The 20,721-nt window shown below is 41.7% G+C and overlaps 2 protein-coding genes across 2 annotated transcripts; both read right to left on the bottom strand.

The window, feature by feature from the left end:
- Positions 1 to 1,222: 1,222 nt before the first annotated feature.
- On the bottom strand, positions 1,223 to 9,245 carry LOC306984802 (uncharacterized protein). The gene is made up of 5 exons (XM_079586506.1): positions 7,807 to 9,245; positions 7,642 to 7,683; positions 7,445 to 7,552; positions 6,316 to 6,429; positions 1,223 to 2,185 (listed from the first exon to the last, which is right to left on the bottom strand). The coding sequence occupies exons 1-5, from the start codon at positions 9,161 to 9,163 to the stop codon at positions 1,971 to 1,973; spliced, it is 1,836 nt and encodes a 611-aa protein (XP_079442632.1). The 5' UTR covers positions 9,164 to 9,245; the 3' UTR covers positions 1,223 to 1,970.
- A 147-nt stretch (positions 9,246 to 9,392) lies between these two features.
- Positions 9,393 to 20,509, bottom strand: LOC306985161 (uncharacterized protein; the record flags this gene model as incomplete). Its single annotated transcript, XM_079587098.1, has 11 exons — positions 19,493 to 20,509; positions 15,514 to 15,670; positions 15,137 to 15,329; positions 14,854 to 14,955; positions 14,233 to 14,334; positions 13,612 to 13,713; positions 12,991 to 13,092; positions 11,739 to 12,005; positions 10,747 to 10,869; positions 9,503 to 10,612; positions 9,393 to 9,431 (listed from the first exon to the last, which is right to left on the bottom strand). Exons 1-11 carry the CDS (start codon positions 19,599 to 19,601, stop codon positions 9,393 to 9,395), a joined length of 2,406 nt encoding a protein of 801 aa, XP_079443224.1. The 5' UTR covers positions 19,602 to 20,509.
- Between the last annotated feature and the right edge of the window lie 212 nt (positions 20,510 to 20,721).

Here is a 20,721-nt window from a genome sequence, read left to right as displayed (position 1 = left end):
ACATCCATCCATCATCTACCCTACATTCATCCAACATCCATCCAACGTCTACCCTACGTCCATCCAACGTCTACCCTACGTCCATCCAACGTCTACCCTACGTCCATCCAACGTCTACCCTACGTCCATCCAACGTCTACCCTACGTCCATCCAACGTCTACCCTACGTCCATCCAACGTCTACCCTACGTCCATCCAACGTCTACCCTACGTCCATCCAACGTCTACCCTACGTCCATCCAACGTCTACCCTACGTCCATCCAACGTCTACCCTACGTCCATCCAACGTCTACCCTACGTCCATCCAACGTCTACCCTACGTCCATCCAACGTCTACCCTACGTCCATCCAACGTCTACCCTACGTCCATCCAACGTCTACCCTACGTCCATCCAACGTCTACCCTACGTCCATCCAACGTCTACCCTACGTCCATCCAACGTCCACCCTACGTCCATCCAACGTCCACCCTACGTCCATCCAACGTCCACCCTACGTCCATCCAACGTCCACCCTACGTCCATCCAACGTCCACCCTACGTCCATCCAACGTCTACCCTACGTCCATCCAACGTCTACCCTACGTCCATCCAACGTCTACCCTACGTCCATCCAACGTCTACCCTACGTCCATCCAACGTCTACCCTACGTCCATCCAACGTCCGTCCATCCAACGTCTACCCTACGTCCATCCAACGTCTACCCTACGTCCATCCAACGTCTACCCTACGTCCATCCAACATCTACCCTACGTCCATCCAACGTCTACCCTACGTCCATCCAACGTCTACCCTACGTCCATCCAACGTCTACCCTACGTCCATCCAACATCTACCCTACGTCCATCCAACATCTACCCTACGTCCATCCAACATCTACCCTACGTCCATCCAACATCTACCCTACGTCCATCCAACATCTACCCTACGTCCATCCAACATCTACCCTACGTCCATCCAACATCTACCCTACGTCCATCCAACATCTACCCTACGTCCATCCAACATCTACCCTACGTCCATCCAACATCTACCCTACGTCCATCCAACATCTACCCTACGTCCATCCAACATCTACCCTACGTCCATCCAACATCTACCCTACGTCCATCCAACATCTACCCTACGTCCATCCAACATCTACCCTACGTCCATCCAACATCCATCCTACGTCCATCCAACATCTACCCTACGTCCATCCAACATCTACCCTACGTCCATCCAACATCCATCCAACATCTACCCTACGTCCATCCAACATCTACCCTACATCCATCCATCTACCCTACGTCCATCCAACATCTACCCTACATCCATCCATCCAACATCTACCCTACATCCATCCAACATCCATCCATCCAACATCTACCCTACATCCATCCAACATCTACCCTACATCCATCCAACATCCATCTACCCTACATCCATCCAACATCCATCCATCCAACATCTACCCTACATCCATCCAACATCCATCCATCCAACATCTACCCTACATCCATCCAACATCCATCCATCCAACATATACCCTACATCCATCCAACATCTAACCTACATCCATCCAACATCCATCCATCAAACATCCATCCATCTCTCGAACATCCATCCAACATCCATCCATCCATCGATCAAACATCTATTCAATATCCATCCAACATCCATCCATCAAACATCTACCCTACATCCATCCATCTCTCGAACATCCATCCAACATCCATCCATCCATCGATCAAACATCTATTCAATATCCATCCAACATCCATCCTACATCCATCAAATTAAAAATAAAATTAAATAAGTACTGTGAAATGTGTATATTTGTAGGCCACTGGACAGCCATAAAACCTGAGCAAACCCTTACAACAACAACAACAACAACGTTACAACAGAACACAACCAAAGACAAAACATTTTAAGATCCTACCTCTAATGTTTTGGTTTTACCTCAGATCCATTAGGTGCTTTCACACTATACTTTTCTTCTCAGGGCTGTAATGCGATTTTTAACATAATATTTAACTGCTTTCCAGTCTCTGTTTCTGAGAGCTTGAGGTTCTGCAGAAATACAGCGCTGACACTCTTCTTTACCAGGAACTTGATTCATTACAATAAATCTCCTCAAATGTGTGTCCACTGCAGCACACTCGTCTGGGGTCCAGCTTCTTTTGACGGCCGTTTGTTTTCCTATGTAGGCAAAAACACAAAATATTGTAGGTTTTCTTTTATAAAGAAATTGTAATCTTACTTAACCCTGTAAGACCCACTGTTTCAGAATTACAACAATTGTGGTTATTCCCCAAAACCCCTTTTGTCTTTTTTTTCTTGTTTGTTTGTTTATACAACCACATCAATATGATCTGTGGGTCTTACATTTTATTCCAACCATGTAATTGGATCCAGGATTTGTATACAAAGCCCACCCTTAAGTCAAGAAGTGACATATCCTACAACTTTCTGATCAACCAACATCCCTTTGATTTACTGGACTGGATTCATCTTCAAGTAAGTAAAATGCTTGGAATATGTTTTTCTGTGTTTCTTACAGTGTCTAGAACAAGGACATATACAGTAAATGTTGAAAATATGCCCTAAATTTTGTTTAGAGCTTGTTTTATAAATGTTGCAATATTACAATGTTGGATGAGAGTGGCAGTCATAATTGCCCTGTATTTAAGAGGAACATATTGAGGGGAACTTAAATGAAAATGTTCACAACAAATTATACATGATTTAAACATTATACCCTTTAGCTTTATATCGGATTACATATTCTATACTGTATTAGAGTTGAAAGATATATTGCCATATCTAAACATTATAATTTGCTATCAAATTCTGCAGGACTTACTAACAAAGAAATTCTGTTTGTGCAAATCTTCCCTTTCTTAGTCTACTGATAAACAAAATGTTCTTATCAATTTATAGTCAAAGTGCTTATTATCATTAGGCCTATAACCTTTATTTAACCAGGTCTGTCCCATTGAGATCCAAGATCTCTTTTGCAAGAGACACCTGGCCAATCCTCCAAGTTGTGCGGGATGCTCCTGGTGCTTTGTTCTGGCACAGGTGTAAATGTTCCTCACTGTTAGATTTTGTTGTAAACTGGACGCTGAATGCATTCCTGTAAGGATTACAATCACAGTCTACTATAGGTGAGCCATTAGGTATAGTGTGACCGGTGAGATGTGTGACCGGTGAGATGTGTGAATAGGCTGCTTCAGTCAAAAGTGTGAACACGTCATAATGAGGCATGTGTGCTATTTGTATATACAATGTACATTTGTTTCAATTTTATCTTTTTCATTTCAGAATGCCACCAGCAAGGAGAAATCCTCGGTACAATGTGCACAATGTAATTGCCATCATCCAAAAAGGAGAAAGTGATGTGGACATAGATTTTGACGACACTGATGCAAGTGATGAAGAATCAGATATTGATGTCTCTGTGGTCAAAGAAAACCAAGAACCTACCGATTGTCCAGCTAATGTGAATATTGAGCCCGGGCAATCAAAGAAATACATCATGCCACATGACAGACGTCACTGATTTTTCTGGTCAAGCTCTCACAGATGATGTCACCTGCCTCCACACATCACTGCAATATTCCAAAAGTTTGTGTCAGAAGATTTGGTTCAAGCTCTGGCAACAAATACGAATGAGTACAGCATTCAAAATGACAAAAGATTAGTCAACACTAATACAAAAGAAATACAGGCAGCATTGGGCATGTACCTGAGGATGGAACATTACATTTTGTAAACAATTTAACCGTGCCAGAGACTGAAAAGAGGGACAAACTCTGGAAACTCAGACCACGGCTTGATTCACTCAGAGAAAACTGCCTGCAGGTGGTACCAGAAGAGCACATTCCATGGACAAGATGATGATACCCTTCAACGGGAAGTTCAGCTGCATCAAGAAGTATATGCAAGGTAATCTACGCTCATGGGGCTTTAAAGTATGAGTGAAAGCTGGAATCTTTAGCATGATGCTTGACTTTGATGTTTACCAAGGGAGCAACAATGAAGTACGAGTCAAATCTGAACTTGGATTGTCAGGTGTTGTTGTAATAAAGCTTGCCTCCACATTTCCAAAGGGTCAACACAACAAGATCTAGGCAGACAACTACTTCACCTTCGTTCCACTGGTAGTGAAGCTCCTTGAGCAAGGAATCCATTATGTGGGAACAGCCAGGCAAGTGCATCTACCCAACTGTAATCTTTACATGTGAAGAGCTTGAAGAAGAAGGGCAGAGAAGGCTTTGACCACAGAGTGGAGGGGAAATAACATCTGTGCTGTCAAATGGTACAACAACAGGGCGGTGACACTTGTGTCATCCTTCGCTGGACCAGAACCTGTTCAGGAGATTCAACACTGGGACAAAGCCGCCAAAACGTACATTGACGTTAGAAAGCCTTCCATTGTGGGCATCTACAATAAATACATGGGAGGTGTGGATTTGTTGGACTAATTTACAGCAAAACACAAGTACGCACTGAAATCCTGGCGGTGGTACATGTACATCTTCTGGCACACAATCACCCTTGCTGTGGTCAACGCCTGGCTCCTCTACAAGCAGCACAGCCTATACTCTCAGGATGCCAAAGAAGGAGATACTGAACATGAGAAAGTTCCAAGCACAGTTGGCTTCCTCTCTCATTACGGTAATGATCTATTTGTGCTATTTACCTTGTTTGTGATAAATCACACTGGTATTTGAGATGTACATAAATTGATACATTTGTTCTTTATATTCTAATCTGGTGGACACAACACTGAAAACACCAAAGAGAGGACGGCCATCTTCAATCAACAAGAGCCCAGAGACAGGAGCCCTCCGAATAGTGGAAAGAGACCACACATGGATGATGGAAGTCCAAAGGCTCCCTCTTCTAAAAAGTCACGCAAACCACCGCCCATGGATGTGCGCATGGACCAAACTGGACATTTCCCCCTGAAGACAAAGAGAGGGCACTGCAGACATTGCAGTAAAGGGTACACCAATACCCAATGCAGCAAGTGTGATGTCCGCCTCTGTTTTTCAGAGGACAGGAACCGTTTCTGGGATTACCACTATAAGTAAAGGTGGACTTCACACGGAGCACACAGATTTCAGTGGAGAGTGAGAGAACACTGCAGACATTGCACTGTTAACAATGTAAATAAATAAAGTTCTTATTTGTTGGAATAAACAACTCTTCATAATAACATGACTGAGATTATTATTCATTTTATACACTGGTTTGGTAAAAACAAAAACACTGCACATTAATTCTTAATTATGCAGCTTAATGGGCACCTCTTCGGACCTGACGTGCTGCCCAGCTACGCAAACGCAGCTACGTGGATGTACTCTCTTGTGATTGGCCAGAGTGATCACGAGTCTCCGGATGTTTGGGTCTCGTTGCTGAAAGAGAGCATGAAGCGGTGGGAAAACCCCAGCCCCCCTGTGCTGCCAGCTTCTCCAAGCCCCGTGCTCCCTCTTTTGCCAAAACCCCCATGAGAACGACCGACAACTGGCTGAAGGAAGAGCTGCAACGGGTGAACGAAAGGCAGAAAGCAACGGAGGAGTGCCTGCTCAGACGCATTCCGTTTAGTTTTGCTTTTTAACTTTATTTATAGTTAACTGTTTTGATTGCATTCTTTTTTCTTTGTGTGTTGTATTTATTAAACTGAGTGGTTTGCAGTGGCTCATTGTACTTCTGACGGCATTACATTATAATTCTGGAAAAGAAACTGCAACAGGATGCTTTTACCCTACACTCGAGTATAAACACTCTCTCTCTCACTTAAAGCAATTTTATTCTTTCTTGCATTTCACAAAATAATAATAATAAAAACAATAATAATAATAATATTTTCTATTTACAAGGCACTTTTAAAAGGTTATTTAATAAAGTCAGCTGCATGTGGAGGCTTAATGAGACTTGGATGAAGGAACACTAGCAGTTAGGAGGTATTTAAGGTGATTATAGGTTGTTCGAGTTTTTCAACTGGTCACTGTACACCTCCGTTGTTGGAGGAAATGCAAGCATTTTTCCTGAGTAACTCCATAAAGTGTTAAAGATTTTTTTTTTAAATACAACTTATTGATATAAAGGTGATAATGCCAGTCTTTCCCCAACCCTACAACAATGCAGGCTCACAAGGTCTGTTCCTGCAACAGCTTCTTTCAAGCCAGTCAGGCTTGTGGCACCGGACAGTAAGGAGGGACAGACATATTTCAAGTGTTGAGTCAAGGAAGCAAAGTAAAAGCCCTTAAAAATAAATGAGCAGCTCTGGCCGAAAAGAGAGTGCAAGCCCCAAAGCTTACCTCTCTTTTTTGCAGACACACTCCGGTTTTGGACTTGTGATGTGGAGGGACATTCTTGCAGGGATGACATGCTGACCTCATCTTCTGACCCCTCTTCTCTTGGCATACTGACATCTGGACAAAGAAATTACTTTATTGTAGTATACACAACAACCAACAAAAATTGCCACGTTTCCTCATATAGTGTACGGACGACAGACCGTCCCACGCAGTCCACTAGTGCTGAAGTAGCTGTGCGCCGAAAAGATTGTATGTTGGACAATATAAGATGAACTGATTTCATCAGACAGAAAGCGACTGTTGTTACTGACATTACAAGTAGCATTAACGTTTAGGTTAGTGTGCCCTTACCTACTGTTTATAGGTTGACTTCACGCAGGGATTGCACGGCTACTCAAACATTTTTCCTCTTCAACTGTGTACGAGTACACAGTTACAGCGAGACGAGTACACAGTTACAGCGAGTTGAGTATGAGTACACAGACGAGGAGGAAACATGTCAAGACGACAAGGCTGTACGAGTTTATTTGATGTCATCTAACCCGATGGCATATGCGTTTGAGCCAGTGATGAGGAGGAGGGTTGAGAGGCCCGTTTTTGCGGAAGTTGAGGGAGCTGCAGCGGCTCCGGACGGAGATGACAGTGAGGAAAGGGTCGGCAACCCTTTGCAGTGCAAGTGCGGTCACTGCTCAGCAATGCGGACAACCGTGGAGTCTGTTTGCGGCTATGAAGCAGACTTGAATAATGTGCTCAGGGAATTGTCCTGCATCACTTTATCGCGCACATTCCAGATGTTCTGTAGTGACAGGGACGTGTTGGAGTAGCTGTGCAATCCCTGTATGAAGTCTGTGCCTAGAGATTAGAGCAACCTATAAGCAATAGGTGGGTTCACGCTAACCTCAAAGTTAATGGTACTTGTAATTTCAGGCAGTACTGACGCAGTGTTCAGTTTTAAAACTGGGGTTGTGTTTGACTGATTGTGCAGCCTCTGCATCAGACAGGTCTCCTGACAGAGTTGCAGGAGAAAGAGGTGGGTGGGACAAAGGAGGGAGGTGGAGTTGTTGATGTTAACATTTTTGCCACGTGCTGTGTGAAATGCACGAAAGGTAAGAATTGCGTTCAAGCTCACCGGTTGCAGACACTCCCTGGTTTTGACTTTGTGATGTGGAGGTACATTCTTCCGTGGATGACATGCTGACCTCATCGTCTGTCCCATCATCTCCTAGCATACTGATATCTGGAGAGGGAAATAACTTAAGAATACAATACACAAAATATCTAAAATGGATCATTTAGAATCAATTTAGGAACATGGTATACACATACCTTCAATGTCCTCTGCTAAAGGTCCCTCCATGTCAATGGTCTCTAAAATGATAATTGATAAAAAATTTAGTTTGGAAAGCTGAAACTATGGGCAATCTGCAAGAGTATACAACAGTAGTATCATCTCTCAAATGATTGTGTCTTCAAGAATATAAAGTTAATTACCATTCACATCGACTTGTATTTCATCGAGGCTCTTTCCTTTGTAATCTCCTAGGCGTCCTTGTTCCATTGCCAGGAGGACTTTACTTACTTTGGCTAATTGGAGGGTGCTTTCTGGAAGCCTGTAGTGTTTCCTGTGAACAGCGATATTATGACCAAGGAAGTCTGCCAACTGGTCAAGCTCAGTGGTTTTGAGGTTCAATACAGTAGACAGGGTAGCAATATGTTTCCTCAGTTGAATTGATGTTAGCGCTTGAGGATTTTTTATGTCAGCACATTCACTGACAAATTGCCTCATGCAGTCACAAGCCCTGAGGTAATGGGCAGATTTTGGCAATGCAAACAGATATTCATTGTCCTTCAGCACCCCACATTCTTCTCTGCTCTCAGTAAGAGCATCAAGTGATTGTCTCATTAATGGGGTTAGAAGAACAGGAACCTTCCTTCCTCTTTTTCCAACAATTGCTATTCGCACAAAATGCCTGCAGAGCTTCTGCTCAAGCGCTGTGAGGGCCAAATTTACATCTCCTTGTTCCTCTGATGTGTCCTTCGATAAGTATGCAGACAGGCGCATTCGGGACACTTCACCTGCTCTCCGCCGATTAAAAAGCATAACTTGAGTCAGCGTTACTTTTGCAAGTTCCTTCCAATTTGTGGATGAACGATGTTCTTTTAAATCTTTGAGATGTTGCTGCTGTTTTTCTTCTAGATAGCAATGTAGCCTTTGGATATCTTGTGTAAGAGGTAAAAGTTGCGGTGCATTCCATTTGGCCCGGTTAAGCTGGGTTAATGCCTGGCCTGCAATATCAAACCTCCAACTCTCTAAATACAACTGTGCGAACTCCTCAGCATCTTTAATGGTTTCTTTATCTTTCTTTTTCAGTCCTTCGGACTTGATAAACATAGCCAACGAATGCAGGCTGTGTCCTACCTTGCGTGCAAGAGAGGGACATTGGTATATGCCAGTTTCCTCACTGAATCCAGATAGGTTCTTTGCAGCTCTGACAACCTGGGAGTACTGTTCAGGTTTGATGAGTTCTTGAATGGTCTTCACATGCGTGATTTTTTTAGCTTCCAATAAAAGCCTGCCAAGTTCTCTCAGTTTTTGGCGTATATACTGGTGTTGACTAACTATCTTCTCATTCTTTTTGAACAACCTGAACCCATAATTGAGGATGCAGTTGTCTCCTTTAATTGCAACTGCAATCTTGTCCTGAATCATTACACTCAAGAACTTCCAATACGCGTCTGTATATTCCGATGGAGAAGGTTCAGCGAAAGCACACAATGCCTGAACTCTATTTTTACCTGGTTTAGTACTTTGGGGTTTGAAACTGCAGACCTTGAAATGCCGCCACATCGCTCTTCTTGAGAACAACCCATAGCAGTGAATGCAATGTGCAAATTTATGTCCATCTGATTTTTTCCCCGGTTGTTTACATGGGATTAGTTTTCCTTTTTGTGTTTCCAAAACATGACTGTTGTGCTCGAAGTTTCCCTTATTTCGTATGTAGTCCAATTGTAGTTTTCTTTCCTTTGAGTTTTTTGGAAAACTGAATGCTTTCGCAACATCCAATTGATCTTGGTGTTTACGCCACAAGTGTCTTGACATTTTCTGGACAAACTTCCTGCAATAAAAGCAGAAATGTTTCTTGTTATAGCTTCTGGATCCATCATCTTTCTTTAAAGTTGGACTGACAAATATATACTGCTCTTCTTCCAGGGGCACTGAAACATTGTTTTCAGAATATGTTGCTATTTCCTTTTCATTCCCATCAACTCTGCTATTTGGAAATCTTTGTGTGGGATCATGACATCTTTCCAAAAGTCTTCTCTGGCTAAAGTCAAATTGGCTATGACTAGAGGATTCACTTCCACTCTCCCTGGGCTTACACTTGCTCTGTCTGGAGGACTTGCTTCCACTCTCTCGGGAGGATCTACTTCCACTCTCCCTGGGCTTAGACTTGCTCTGTCTGGAGGACTCGCTTCCACTCTCTCGGGAGGATCTACTTCCACTCTCCCTGGGCTTAGACTTGCTCTGTCTGGAGGACTTGCTTCCACTCTCTCGGGAGGATCTACTTCCACTCTCCCTGGGCTTAGACTTGCTCTGTCTGGAGGACTTGCTTCCACTCTCTCGGGAGGATCTACTTCCACTCTCCCTGGGCTTAGACTTGCTCTGTCTGGAGGACACGCTTCCACTCTCTCGGGAGGATCTACTTCCACTCTCCCTGGGCTTAGACTTGCTCTGTCTGGACGACACGCTTCCACTCTCTCGGGAGGATCTACTTCCACTCTCCCTGGGCTTAGACTTGCTCTGTCTGGAGGACTTGCTTCCACTCTCTCGGGAGGATCTACTTCCACTCTCCCTGGGCTTAGACTTGCTCTGACTGGAGGACTCGCTTCCAATCTCTCGGGAGGATCTACTTCCACTCTCCCTGGGCTTAGACTTGCTCTGACTGGAGGACTCGCTTCCACTCTCTCTGGAGGATCTACTTCCACTCTCCCTGGGCTTAGACTTGCTCTGTCTGGAGGACTCGCTTCCACTCTCTCGGGAGGATCTACTTCTTCTCTCTCTGGGCTTGGACTTGCTCTGTCTGGAGGACTCGCTTCCACTCTCTCGGGAGGATCTACTTCTCTCTCTGGGCTTAAACTTGCTCTGACTGGATGATGCACCTTTGTTCTTTTTTTCCTTTTCCAGGGTTAATTCCATACTGCTATCACTTTCTGCGCTTTCATCCATGGGATTTGGAATATACTCCTCTTCGCTACCTAAGTTTGAGTCATCCGATTCCAAGAGATTCATCTGAATCTTTAAAAACAAACACACATCTTTTAATAACTATTTTTGCAACATTAAATATAAAAAACCTGAGTATACTGATTGAACAGGCTCAGGATACTAAATTAAGAAAAATGTGTATGGACCATTTCCCCCCGACTTACGGGACGGCAAGACCTTCTTCTCAGCTTCTTTGAATCCCTTTCAGGCTTAAAAAAAGGAGTCTCCTCTGCACCGTCGCTACTTGAATCATAGAGACTGTGGGTAAAATCTCGTACTCTGTCCATCTGCAAAAAGGGAGACATGGAGATATTTTGCTGTATTTTTAATTGATAGGGAGACCATTCAGAGGTTGTCAGGTGAGCTAGACACCTATGAAAATTATTGACCAATATTACCCCTCCATCCACCTGCTGAGGCCCATGTCCAAACTGCCTTTCAGGTGGAGTAAACGTTGACAAAATTATTAAAAAAAGAGTAACGTTTCAGTTTTCATGCATTTGATTGTTAAATTGAATGACTTCACAGCAAATGATTCATCATAATGATATGGTGTCATTCCTGTAGACATGGAACTACTCAAGAGAGAGGGAGAGATTAGTCAATTTTCCGAAGTGTCTTCCTCACCTCACAATTGTCTCCCTATCAATAAAAAATCAGCAATCAGTCAGAAAAGAAGAGTTGAGCTCTCTAATAAATGATTACTGATTGATTGTTGGTGATCTCTATTTAATTGATAATTAATGCACCAGGCGAGGAGGAGGACGCGACCGGATTTTGGCAACAGAGACCGGCCGCGGCGTCCGGGAGTGATAGCGTCGGCCTACCGGGGTTTGTCCCGGTATGCTGGCTGACCAGTAGCCTACACCACTGGGCACGTTGTATCTTTTTTTTTTTTTTTTTTTTTTAAGAACACACCTGAGCGCTGATCTCTGGACATCACTCCTAAAGGTGTTTATGCCAATCCAATAGATTCAATTTCAAATGAGTCCATTTAGATTCAGATTTTAAAAGCAATTGTTCAAAACAATCGATTCAGGTTCAAAGTGAATGATTCCCATTCAAATATAAAATAATTCAAATTCACTTACTAGTGGCACAAAATTGATCACATAAACAAGTTAATTATATTGTTAAAATGTGTTTTGGGGCTTACCAGAATGCTTTTTGTGCGTCTCAATGGTGGAACAAGTTCATCATCCGATTGATTGTTGGAATGGTTGCTTGGAGAAGCCTCATCACAAGTTTCTTTCACAACAGTTTCATCTGAATCGTACAAATGATCTGAAACATCTGGGCCAATATCATTCTGCCCTATAATAACATCCAGGTGTGGGGTGGGAGGTTCGTTTTCCATACCATCCTCATCAGTTTCATCACTATCTGGATAATCAACCAGTGAAAATCCTTGGACAGTAAATACCTAAAAATAAACAAAAATTCAGTAAGTATGGAATTAGAAAGTTTGGCCAAAGAAACATGGCATGGTCTGACTAAAAATCTAAATCCAGAAATGTGAACATCAGCCCTTTTAGACAGTGTACAATTATAAATGTTAAAATCAGTGTACAGCTATACTATAGTATTACAATACTATCATATAGTTGCCTGAGGAAGACCATTTGGATCGAAACGTTTGTTTTTTAGTCAATAAAAAAGGTAACTGTGAGCTTTAACCCAGTATGCAGATTTTCTTCTTTTTTCTCCACAGATGTTACCATAATGCATTAAAAGGTGCCCCACAAGAATGGCACTGGAAAGATGCCAGTGTGTGTTACATTACCTGGCCTTTACAACCCAATAAGGTCACCTGACTACTTTAAAGCCCCATGAGCATTGGTCCATGGTCCAATTGACCATTACAGGGGTTTTCAGTGCATCAAATCAAAATATTTAAAATCAAAATTCAAATCAAAAAGATGCTTTAAAACATCGAACAGGAACTAATAAGGTCATCTAATGGTGAAACAGCACTGAACTTCAACTGAGAGCATGGACTAAAAAGCAGTTCACGTCTATTCCAGGAGTTTGCAGTGGATCAAATCAAAATATTGCTTTAAAACATCGAACGGCTCAGATACAGTATACAATTACGAATGTTAAAATCACAGTTGAGGTCATGTCAGGTGTTGCCATAGTGCATTAAAAACAATTACAGTAAGAACTAGACGGAAGGGCCCCACATGGGTCAGACTACAGACACATGAGTGTGTAAAGGAGAGACTAGAGAAACAAATGTACTTGGAAGATGGAAGGACCCCATAAGAACATGACTGGAAACATGCCGGTGTGTGTGACATTACCTGGCCTTTAACAGCCAATATAAAGCCACATAAGCATTGGTCCACTTTAGTAATAGAACACCACCACATGTCAGCATAGATGAATGCGTTTGAATGTACTTTTACCTGTGTGCAGGTCTGATCTGGGTTTGGTCCATCATTTAGCGTCTGAGGAACAGGGCTGGTCTCATTCTCTACTGCTGCGGCAGGAGTCTGAAGGCCTTTCACCTGAAATAGACAGACAAGAAGAGTCTCAGAACTGTCTGAAGAGACATTCACAGGCTAATAAGGTCATCTAATGGTGAAACAGGACTGAACTTCAACTGAGAGCATGGACTAAAAAGCAGCTCACGTCTATTCCAGGAGTTTGCAGTGGATCAAATCAAAATATTGCTTTAAAACATCGAACGGCTCAGATACAGTATACAATTACGAATGTGAAAATCACAGTTGAGGTCATGTCAGGTGTTGCCATAGTGCATTAAAAACAATTACAGTAAGAACTAGACGGAAGGGCCCCACATGGGTCAGACTACAGACACATGAGTGTGTAAAGGAGAGACTAGAGAAACAAATGTACTTGAAAGATGGAAGGACCCCATAAGAACATGACTGGAAACATGCCGGTGTGTGTGACATTACCTGGCCTTTAGCAGCCAATATAAAGCCACATAAGCATTGGTCCACTTTAGTAATAGAACACCACCACATGTCAGCATAGATGAATGCGTTTGAATGTACTTTTACCTGTGTGCAGGTCTGATCTGGGTTTGGTCCATCATTTAGCGTCTGAGGAACAGGGCTGGTCTCATTCTCTACTGCTGCGGCAGGAGTCTGAAGGCCTTTCACCTGAAATAGACAGACAAGAAGAGTCTCAGAACTGTCTGAAGAGACATTCACAGGCTAATAAGGTCATCTAATGGTGAAACAGCACTGAACTTCAACTGAGAGCATGGACTAAAAAGCAGCTCACGTCTATTCCAGGAGTTTGCAGTGGATCAAATCAAAATATTGCTTTAAAACATCGAACGGCTCAGATACAGTATACAATTACGAATGTGAAAATCACAGTTGAGGTCATGTCAGGTGTTGCCATAGTGCATTAAAAACAATTACAGTAAGAACTAGACGGAAGGGCCCCACATGGGTCAGACTACAGACACATGAGTGTGTAAAGGAGAGACTAGAGAAACAAATGTACTTGGAAGATGGAAGGACCCCATAAGAACATGACTGGAAACATGCCGGTGTGTGTGACATTACCTGGCCTTTAGCAGCCAATATAAAGCCACATAAGCATTGGTCCACTTTAGTAATAGAACACCACCACATGTCAGCATAGATGAATGCGTTTGAATGTACTTTTACCTGTGTGCAGGTCTGATCTGGGTTTGGTCCATCATTTAGCGTCTGAGGAACAGGGCTGGTCTCATTCTCTACTGCTGCGGCAGGAGTCTGAAGGCCTTTCACCTGAAATAGACAGACAAGAAGAGTCTCAGAACTGTCTGAAGAGACATTCACAGGCTAATAAGGTCATCTAATGGTGAAACAGGACTGAACTTCAACTGAGAGCATGGACTAAAAAGCAGCTCACGTCTATTCCAGGAGTTTGCAGTGGATCAAATCAAAATATTGCTTTAAAACATCGAACGGCTCAGATACAGTATACAATTACGAATGTGAAAATCACAGTTGAGGTCATGTCAGGTGTTGCCATAGTGCATTAAAAACAATTACAGTAAGAACTAGACGGAAGGGCCCCACATGGGTCAGACTACAGACACATGAGTGTGTAAAGGAGAGACTAGAGAAACAAATGTACTTGGAAGATGGAAGGACCCCATAAGAACATGACTGGAAACATGCCGGTGTGTGTGACATTACCTGGCCTTTAGCAGCCAATATAAAGCCACATAAGCATTGGTCCACTTTAGTAATAGAACACCACCACATGTCAGCATAGATGAATGCGTTTGAATGTACTTTTACCTGTGTGCAGGTCTGATCTGGGTTTGGTCCATCATTTAGCGTCTGAGGAACAGGGCTGGTCTCATTCTCTACTGCTGCGGCTGGAGCTTGGGTTTTTTTCAACTGGATTGCAGATAAAGAAGAACTCATTTTAACACACATCACAGATCAAAGATTAAATGCATTTCCATAGACAGTCAAGAGTAATATTAGAAACATGGTTAATATTGGAGAAATACAAAATTTGCTTTTGCAACAAAAAATTTAAATAAAGAAATCTCTATACTTCATCTAACCAACTCACCTTACTGCGCCAAGGCCATTTTGAATCACCATAGTTATAATCAATTTCATCTCCTATTTCTATTTTCTTCAGAGAAAAAAGGCACAAATGGGGTTTGTTGTCAACTATGATTTTTTTCATAACGCAATTTGGATTTTTCTGGTTGTCATTGACCAATCTTCCGAGAGATCGATCTTCTTCCGATGCATCCAGGCTGAAAAGTATCAGAAAAATGGTAATAGTTTTACATTCTTTTAAAAGTTTTATTGAAAGAGTTATTTTCAAAAGAATTTAAGAGTATTTGTGCTTCATTCATTCATCAAGTATTAAACCCTTGTTTCAGGGTTAACTCATAATTTCTCTAAATCAATACAAAACATCCATCTTTCAATGTTTACCATAAGTGATGATTCTGCCACTGAAAGTCAAAGAGAAATGTGCTTTCAATCTCGGAGTATTTTCTTGACTTGCATTCCTCCTGTGTGAGGAGTTTACCCCTGTACTCCAACACGAAGTCCCCGGGTTCAATGGGGTGTGCGGCAAACACTCCTCTTCCTACAATAATATATAATAATTAAACATTTCATTCTGGGACTCAAAAAGAGATACTACAGTATTTTCAAAGTGAGGTTGAGGTTCTTGCGTCTAGTCAGTGTATTACCTGCAGACAATGCTCAACACTCTCCCAGTTGTGATACACACTCTACAGGTAAAGTGCTTTTTTGATCAGACTTTATGTGGCCAAAAAATGTTTTTGATGCAGACCCATCCACATTAATGCATTACTGAGGTCCTGTCTATGCTCTGTTCGGTTCCCTTAAAGGAGTCATTACCTGTAATTTTCACTTTTCCACGAGAATCAATGTATGTTATGATTGCCTAACGATTATACACTGGCCGGGAACCTGATATTTAAAAGTGAAGCGTTTGTTTACCCCAGGGTTCGTAAACCAGCCCACGTGCACGCGCACTCAAACACGAGATTTTAATTTCTGGATACACCATATATGGACACCGCAGACCTATGCTGCAGGAAGCCCGCCCTCTCCCCCTCATATTTAGTCGCGAAAGATGCAGAAACGTAGTTACGCACACGTGAGTTGCTCTGTTGTTGACTGCCAGAATCAACATGTAACTTAAATGTGTTTTCTCTCCCAAGAACGGACCAAGCTGTCAGGGACCAGTGGATTAAATTAATTTTTAATGACGCGGTTCCTACAACCCTTCCCACTGGCTTAACGTTAGGTGTCTGTGTCTGTGCTAATCATTTTACGCCGGAATCGTTCACAAATTTGAATGTCTAAAAAACCACAACGTGAAACAAGGCAAAAACACCACATGATAGCAAACGTTGATCTCACTTCCATCGACTCTACATCTTACCTTTCCAGCTCAGGTTCAGAGTCTGGCTCGTGCATTTACGGTTGAATCCCGTAGGTTGCGGCCAGGTCGGGTTCATTCACAACTTGCGCCATGATGTCATTTTGGAATGATATGCTGAAGTTACCTGCGGTGTCAACCCCCCTCCTTCCTGCCACCAATCAACGCGCCCCTCATTTGAATTATTAAAATGACCGTCCACGACAGCCAAAATATCGCATCAGATCTCGCGAGACAATAATGCCTTCAGAAATAAGGGTCAGAGGAGCTCTGTGTTAATTTTTTTAGAAGAGCCTGAAAAGACTATAATAGAGCGTGGGTATCCAAGGTAATACTAGGTTATGACTCCTTTAAACTGAGAGTGCCGTGTACCATTTAGTGCAGGTAACACCAGTGAAGCGTAAGAACATCATGCAACTCAGACTTTTGACATAGACAGACAGACAGACAGATGTACTATATTGATCCAAAACTGGAAAATTACATTGTAGCCGCAGCAAGGCATGAAACTAAATATTAAATAGCAATATAAAAAACAGAAAGTAATCCTGATTTACAAAATAAATATAGGACACAGAAAAGCAATATAATAAACGTATATACAACAAATAGAGAGACTGGTTAAATAATGTATTGTGCAAATGAGCTTTAAAGACCCACTCCGATGAAAATCATGTTTTTCGTGTTGTTAACATGTTCTTGTGGCATTTTTCTAAAGCTAGAGGACATATCTTTAGAAAATTAAGCCCAAAATTGCATTTTTGAGTATTTCTGCATTCAAATGGCTGTGAACCAATGGCAGTCACTATAAGGCAGCCTAAAACAGACTGGAGTTGTGATGTAATAACTCTGGGGGGGGGGCCACAAGCTCCTGCCCCACTCCACTCAGGTTCTGAGGAGTAGAGAAGACGATGGCGGATCAACACCTGTGTGCTTTATGCCTGGTTCAGATTACACGATTTTTTTGTCGGTTACGATAGTCACTGTGTCAGATTACACGATTTTGAATCCTAAAATCTTGTCGTGTCGTGGACAAGAAACATGTCAGACTACACGTTGCTTTCTGACCAGTCATCGCGTGCCGTCGCAGACATTCACTCGCACATATACTACTATGTCATATACACACGCACTCACTCTCACACGTATACACACACACACACACACTGGGGTGAGGGACAGTCCCGAAGTTTGAAGCTTTGTCCCGCAAGTCATAAGCAGTGTCCCACATTTTAATTTTGTCTGCATCATTTTATTTAATCGTCCTTTTAAATTACAATTATACAAAAAAAAAGTTAATAAGAAAACACTGAACGTGCGCAGCCGTTATTATTGGTTCTAGCCAGAGCGGGAATTCGGGAAAACAAACACTGAGAAAAAAAAAAAATTCTGCAATAGAAAAATGGATCTATCCGGAGCTCCCGAGAAGAAAAAGCGTCTTTGTTCGTAAGGAATGGGAGAAAAAAATATATACATGGTTAAAACCAGTTACAGGTGACCCTAAAAAAGGAGATTGCTGTGTAGCCACCGAAGTTTCACCATCACGCATGGAAAAGACACAAAAATAGTCTACTGAATCCGGTAAGAACGCATTTAATCTGTAGTCTTTCCTAATGGAATTTGTGTTTATTTGGAAATGTGCTTTTTAGCGATTGGATTATTATTTTCACTTAATTATTTAGATTGAATAGACCCGTGCTGTTAAAATGAGTTTTATATTAGGCTATTAGTGACGTTCACAGCGCCGTCATAGACTAACATTTTTATAAAGCTAGCAAAGACATCTAACGTTAATATAAAATCAATATTTATTCACCTATAATAATAGTAAGTTATCTCCCTCGTGTCCCGCGAAATCAGGTCTGACCTGCAACAGAGCAATATAGCCAGGTGGTCACCCTAGCACACACACTCACTAGCACACACTCTGTCTCGCTCGCTCACTCACTCACTCTCGTCGTGGAGGACCGAAAAAAAATCAAACATGCTAGTCTTTTTGTCGTGATGTCGTGAAGCATCGCAGACGCGACGTAGGTTGTCGCCCACTATGACACACTATACGAGATGAAACGATCAAATCTTGCGTCCCGACGCCCGTTGTCGTTTACGAATCCCCACGACACCCTGCGTCAAACGAATCGTGCCAAAATCGGGCTAAAATCGTGTAATCTGAACCAGGCATTAGTGGGATGCAGTGCTAAGAAGAGAGATATTGGTATTAGCTTTCATAATTTACCGCAGCGCTGGCTCCGCCCACAACGCAGAGGCGAATTGCTAATGAGCTACTGCCGCTCTGCAGAAGCAAAGTCCTGGAAAAGAGCACATGTTTTTTGATTTGGGCTAAAAACTGCATAATCATAATTTAAAGACCACTGAGAACACTTTAAAATAGCTCAAAAGATGATCGGAGTGGGACTTTAAGTTGCAGTGAACGAAAGGTGCATTGAAATTCGGATTCTCAAGTGCAATAACTTTATTAATTACAAATTTGTAATAATTGGGGTTTGACACCCAGAGACTGTGAGGAAAAAACTGTATGCTGAAGCAGAAACAGAGAAGAAGAAAGTGCTACTTCATGGTTCCTGCATCATTTTAAAAATCAAAACGAATGCTTTTCAAAAACCTTAGGAGCTCAGTAAATGAAAAATAAGACCCAACAGGCCAAGGGAAACAACAAGAAAAGAACTGAAATTCATACATGTGAATGATAACATCTACTTTTAATGTTTTATAATGCAGATGTTTTATCCCTATTAACTTCGCCCTTTCCTTTCCATGTCACTTATTTGGGATCAATCAAGATGAAAATTTGCCTTAAACTCTAAACTGCAGCTAGTCTACCACAGCAATAGGCTCTACTTCTCTGGACACTTCAGTAGAATATTCTGACAAAGCACTCTGACAATCTTGCCTGGGCTGTAAAGTATCACACTCACTTCGATCACTGTCTGTCTTTGACAAAGGCAAAAAAAATAAAAAAAATCTTCTGCAACTTACCTTTGTAAGTGTCAATGAATCTCTGCATAAACCCATCCTTGTCAGTGCAAGACAGAATGTATGTCTTTGCATCGTCTATAGGCTTCTTTCTCCTCCTCCTTGCGGACATAATGGCTCTGTGAAAATAATTGTAATTCGTACTTAGTCAAGGCAAATCTCACAAAAAGGTTTTTGAAAAATAGCAAGTCACAAAAAAAATCTATTATGTAAAATAAATAAATAAACAGACATTAATACAAACACATAGACGCTGCAACAGCTGTGTACTGAGCTTTGCTATTGCAGGATGCACATTGTTTAACATCAAACACGGGCTAATGAAATATGCAAATTCTGAAATGTGCACACTGAAAGCTGACCGAGCCTGTTGAAGCCGAGAAGTTAACTTGTTAGATGATAACCATGTTGTGCTGCACAGACACTCAGTAATCAATTTAAACTAGGGCTGTCAAACCTAACTTCTGGTACAGCAGCATGGCGGCGTTGCCACATGACCATTGACTGACATATGCAGCATCACATCCTTCCTCATACATACACGCATGGATGGTTTTGGGGGGGTCCAGGGTAGGCCGGTACCACCCAGACAAAAAGCTAGGTGAAAACTTCCCTTAGAAGTATTCAGTCTAAACAAGCTAAGGTTTCACATCTTGCTACATTTGTCGATCAGTTGATCAGTCACAGTGAGATGTTCTGAAATTTAAGAATGTGTTTTTATTTGTTAAAAATGTGTTATATATATGGGTGTTTCTGCAACTATGGGCACTTTTGACTATCCCAATTTAAAAAAAAATCAACCTCTATGAATTTCAATTTGAATCATCATAGTCTGTAATACATATAAAAATGTACACAAAATTGAATGTAGTCATTAAGAATTTAATCCGGAACATGTTTATTTTTTATGTTTTTCAGGTCATCTTCTTAAAAAGTGTCCTTACAATAACGTTCATTTTATACATTTTTCTTTCTAAACTTCTATAAAAATAAGTCTCATCTAGGGTTCAACAATGGCATGTTTATATATATACTAATATATAATATATACTTCAGTACTAATAATATACTGAATATTTGTAATTGAATATACAGTAAACCTTTAATTTGTCTCTACCGCAACACAAGGTCTTTACCGCAACACCTAAATTTGCTGCGGTAAAGACATTAAATTAGCTTATTTTATGTATCTTAACATTGAGACCACAGGTGTGGGACGTTAACAAAAATGG

This window comes from Phoxinus phoxinus, assembly GCF_949152265.1.
Source record: "Phoxinus phoxinus genome assembly, chromosome: 17".
Classification (NCBI taxonomy): domain Eukaryota; kingdom Metazoa; phylum Chordata; class Actinopteri; order Cypriniformes; family Leuciscidae; genus Phoxinus; species Phoxinus phoxinus.
The sequence above is the reverse complement of the archived record's forward strand: the minus strand, read 5'-3'. Positions and strand labels throughout refer to the sequence as shown.

Bases quoted from the DNA above. Each gene is read 5' to 3' on its own strand.
- LOC306984802 (XM_079586506.1), bottom strand. From the start codon at position 9,163: ATGTGGCGGCATTTCAAGGTCTGCAGTTTCAAACCCCAAAGTACTAAA. The intron at 6,430-7,444 runs GTGAGCTTGAAC...TTCTTTGTCCAG, and splicing joins CCAGGGAGTGTCTGCAACCG to ATGTCAGTATGCCAAGAGAA. The intron at 2,186-6,315 runs GTAAGCTTTGGG...TTGCCTACATAG, and splicing joins TGTGTCTGCAAAAAAGAGAG to GAAAACAAACGGCCGTCAAA.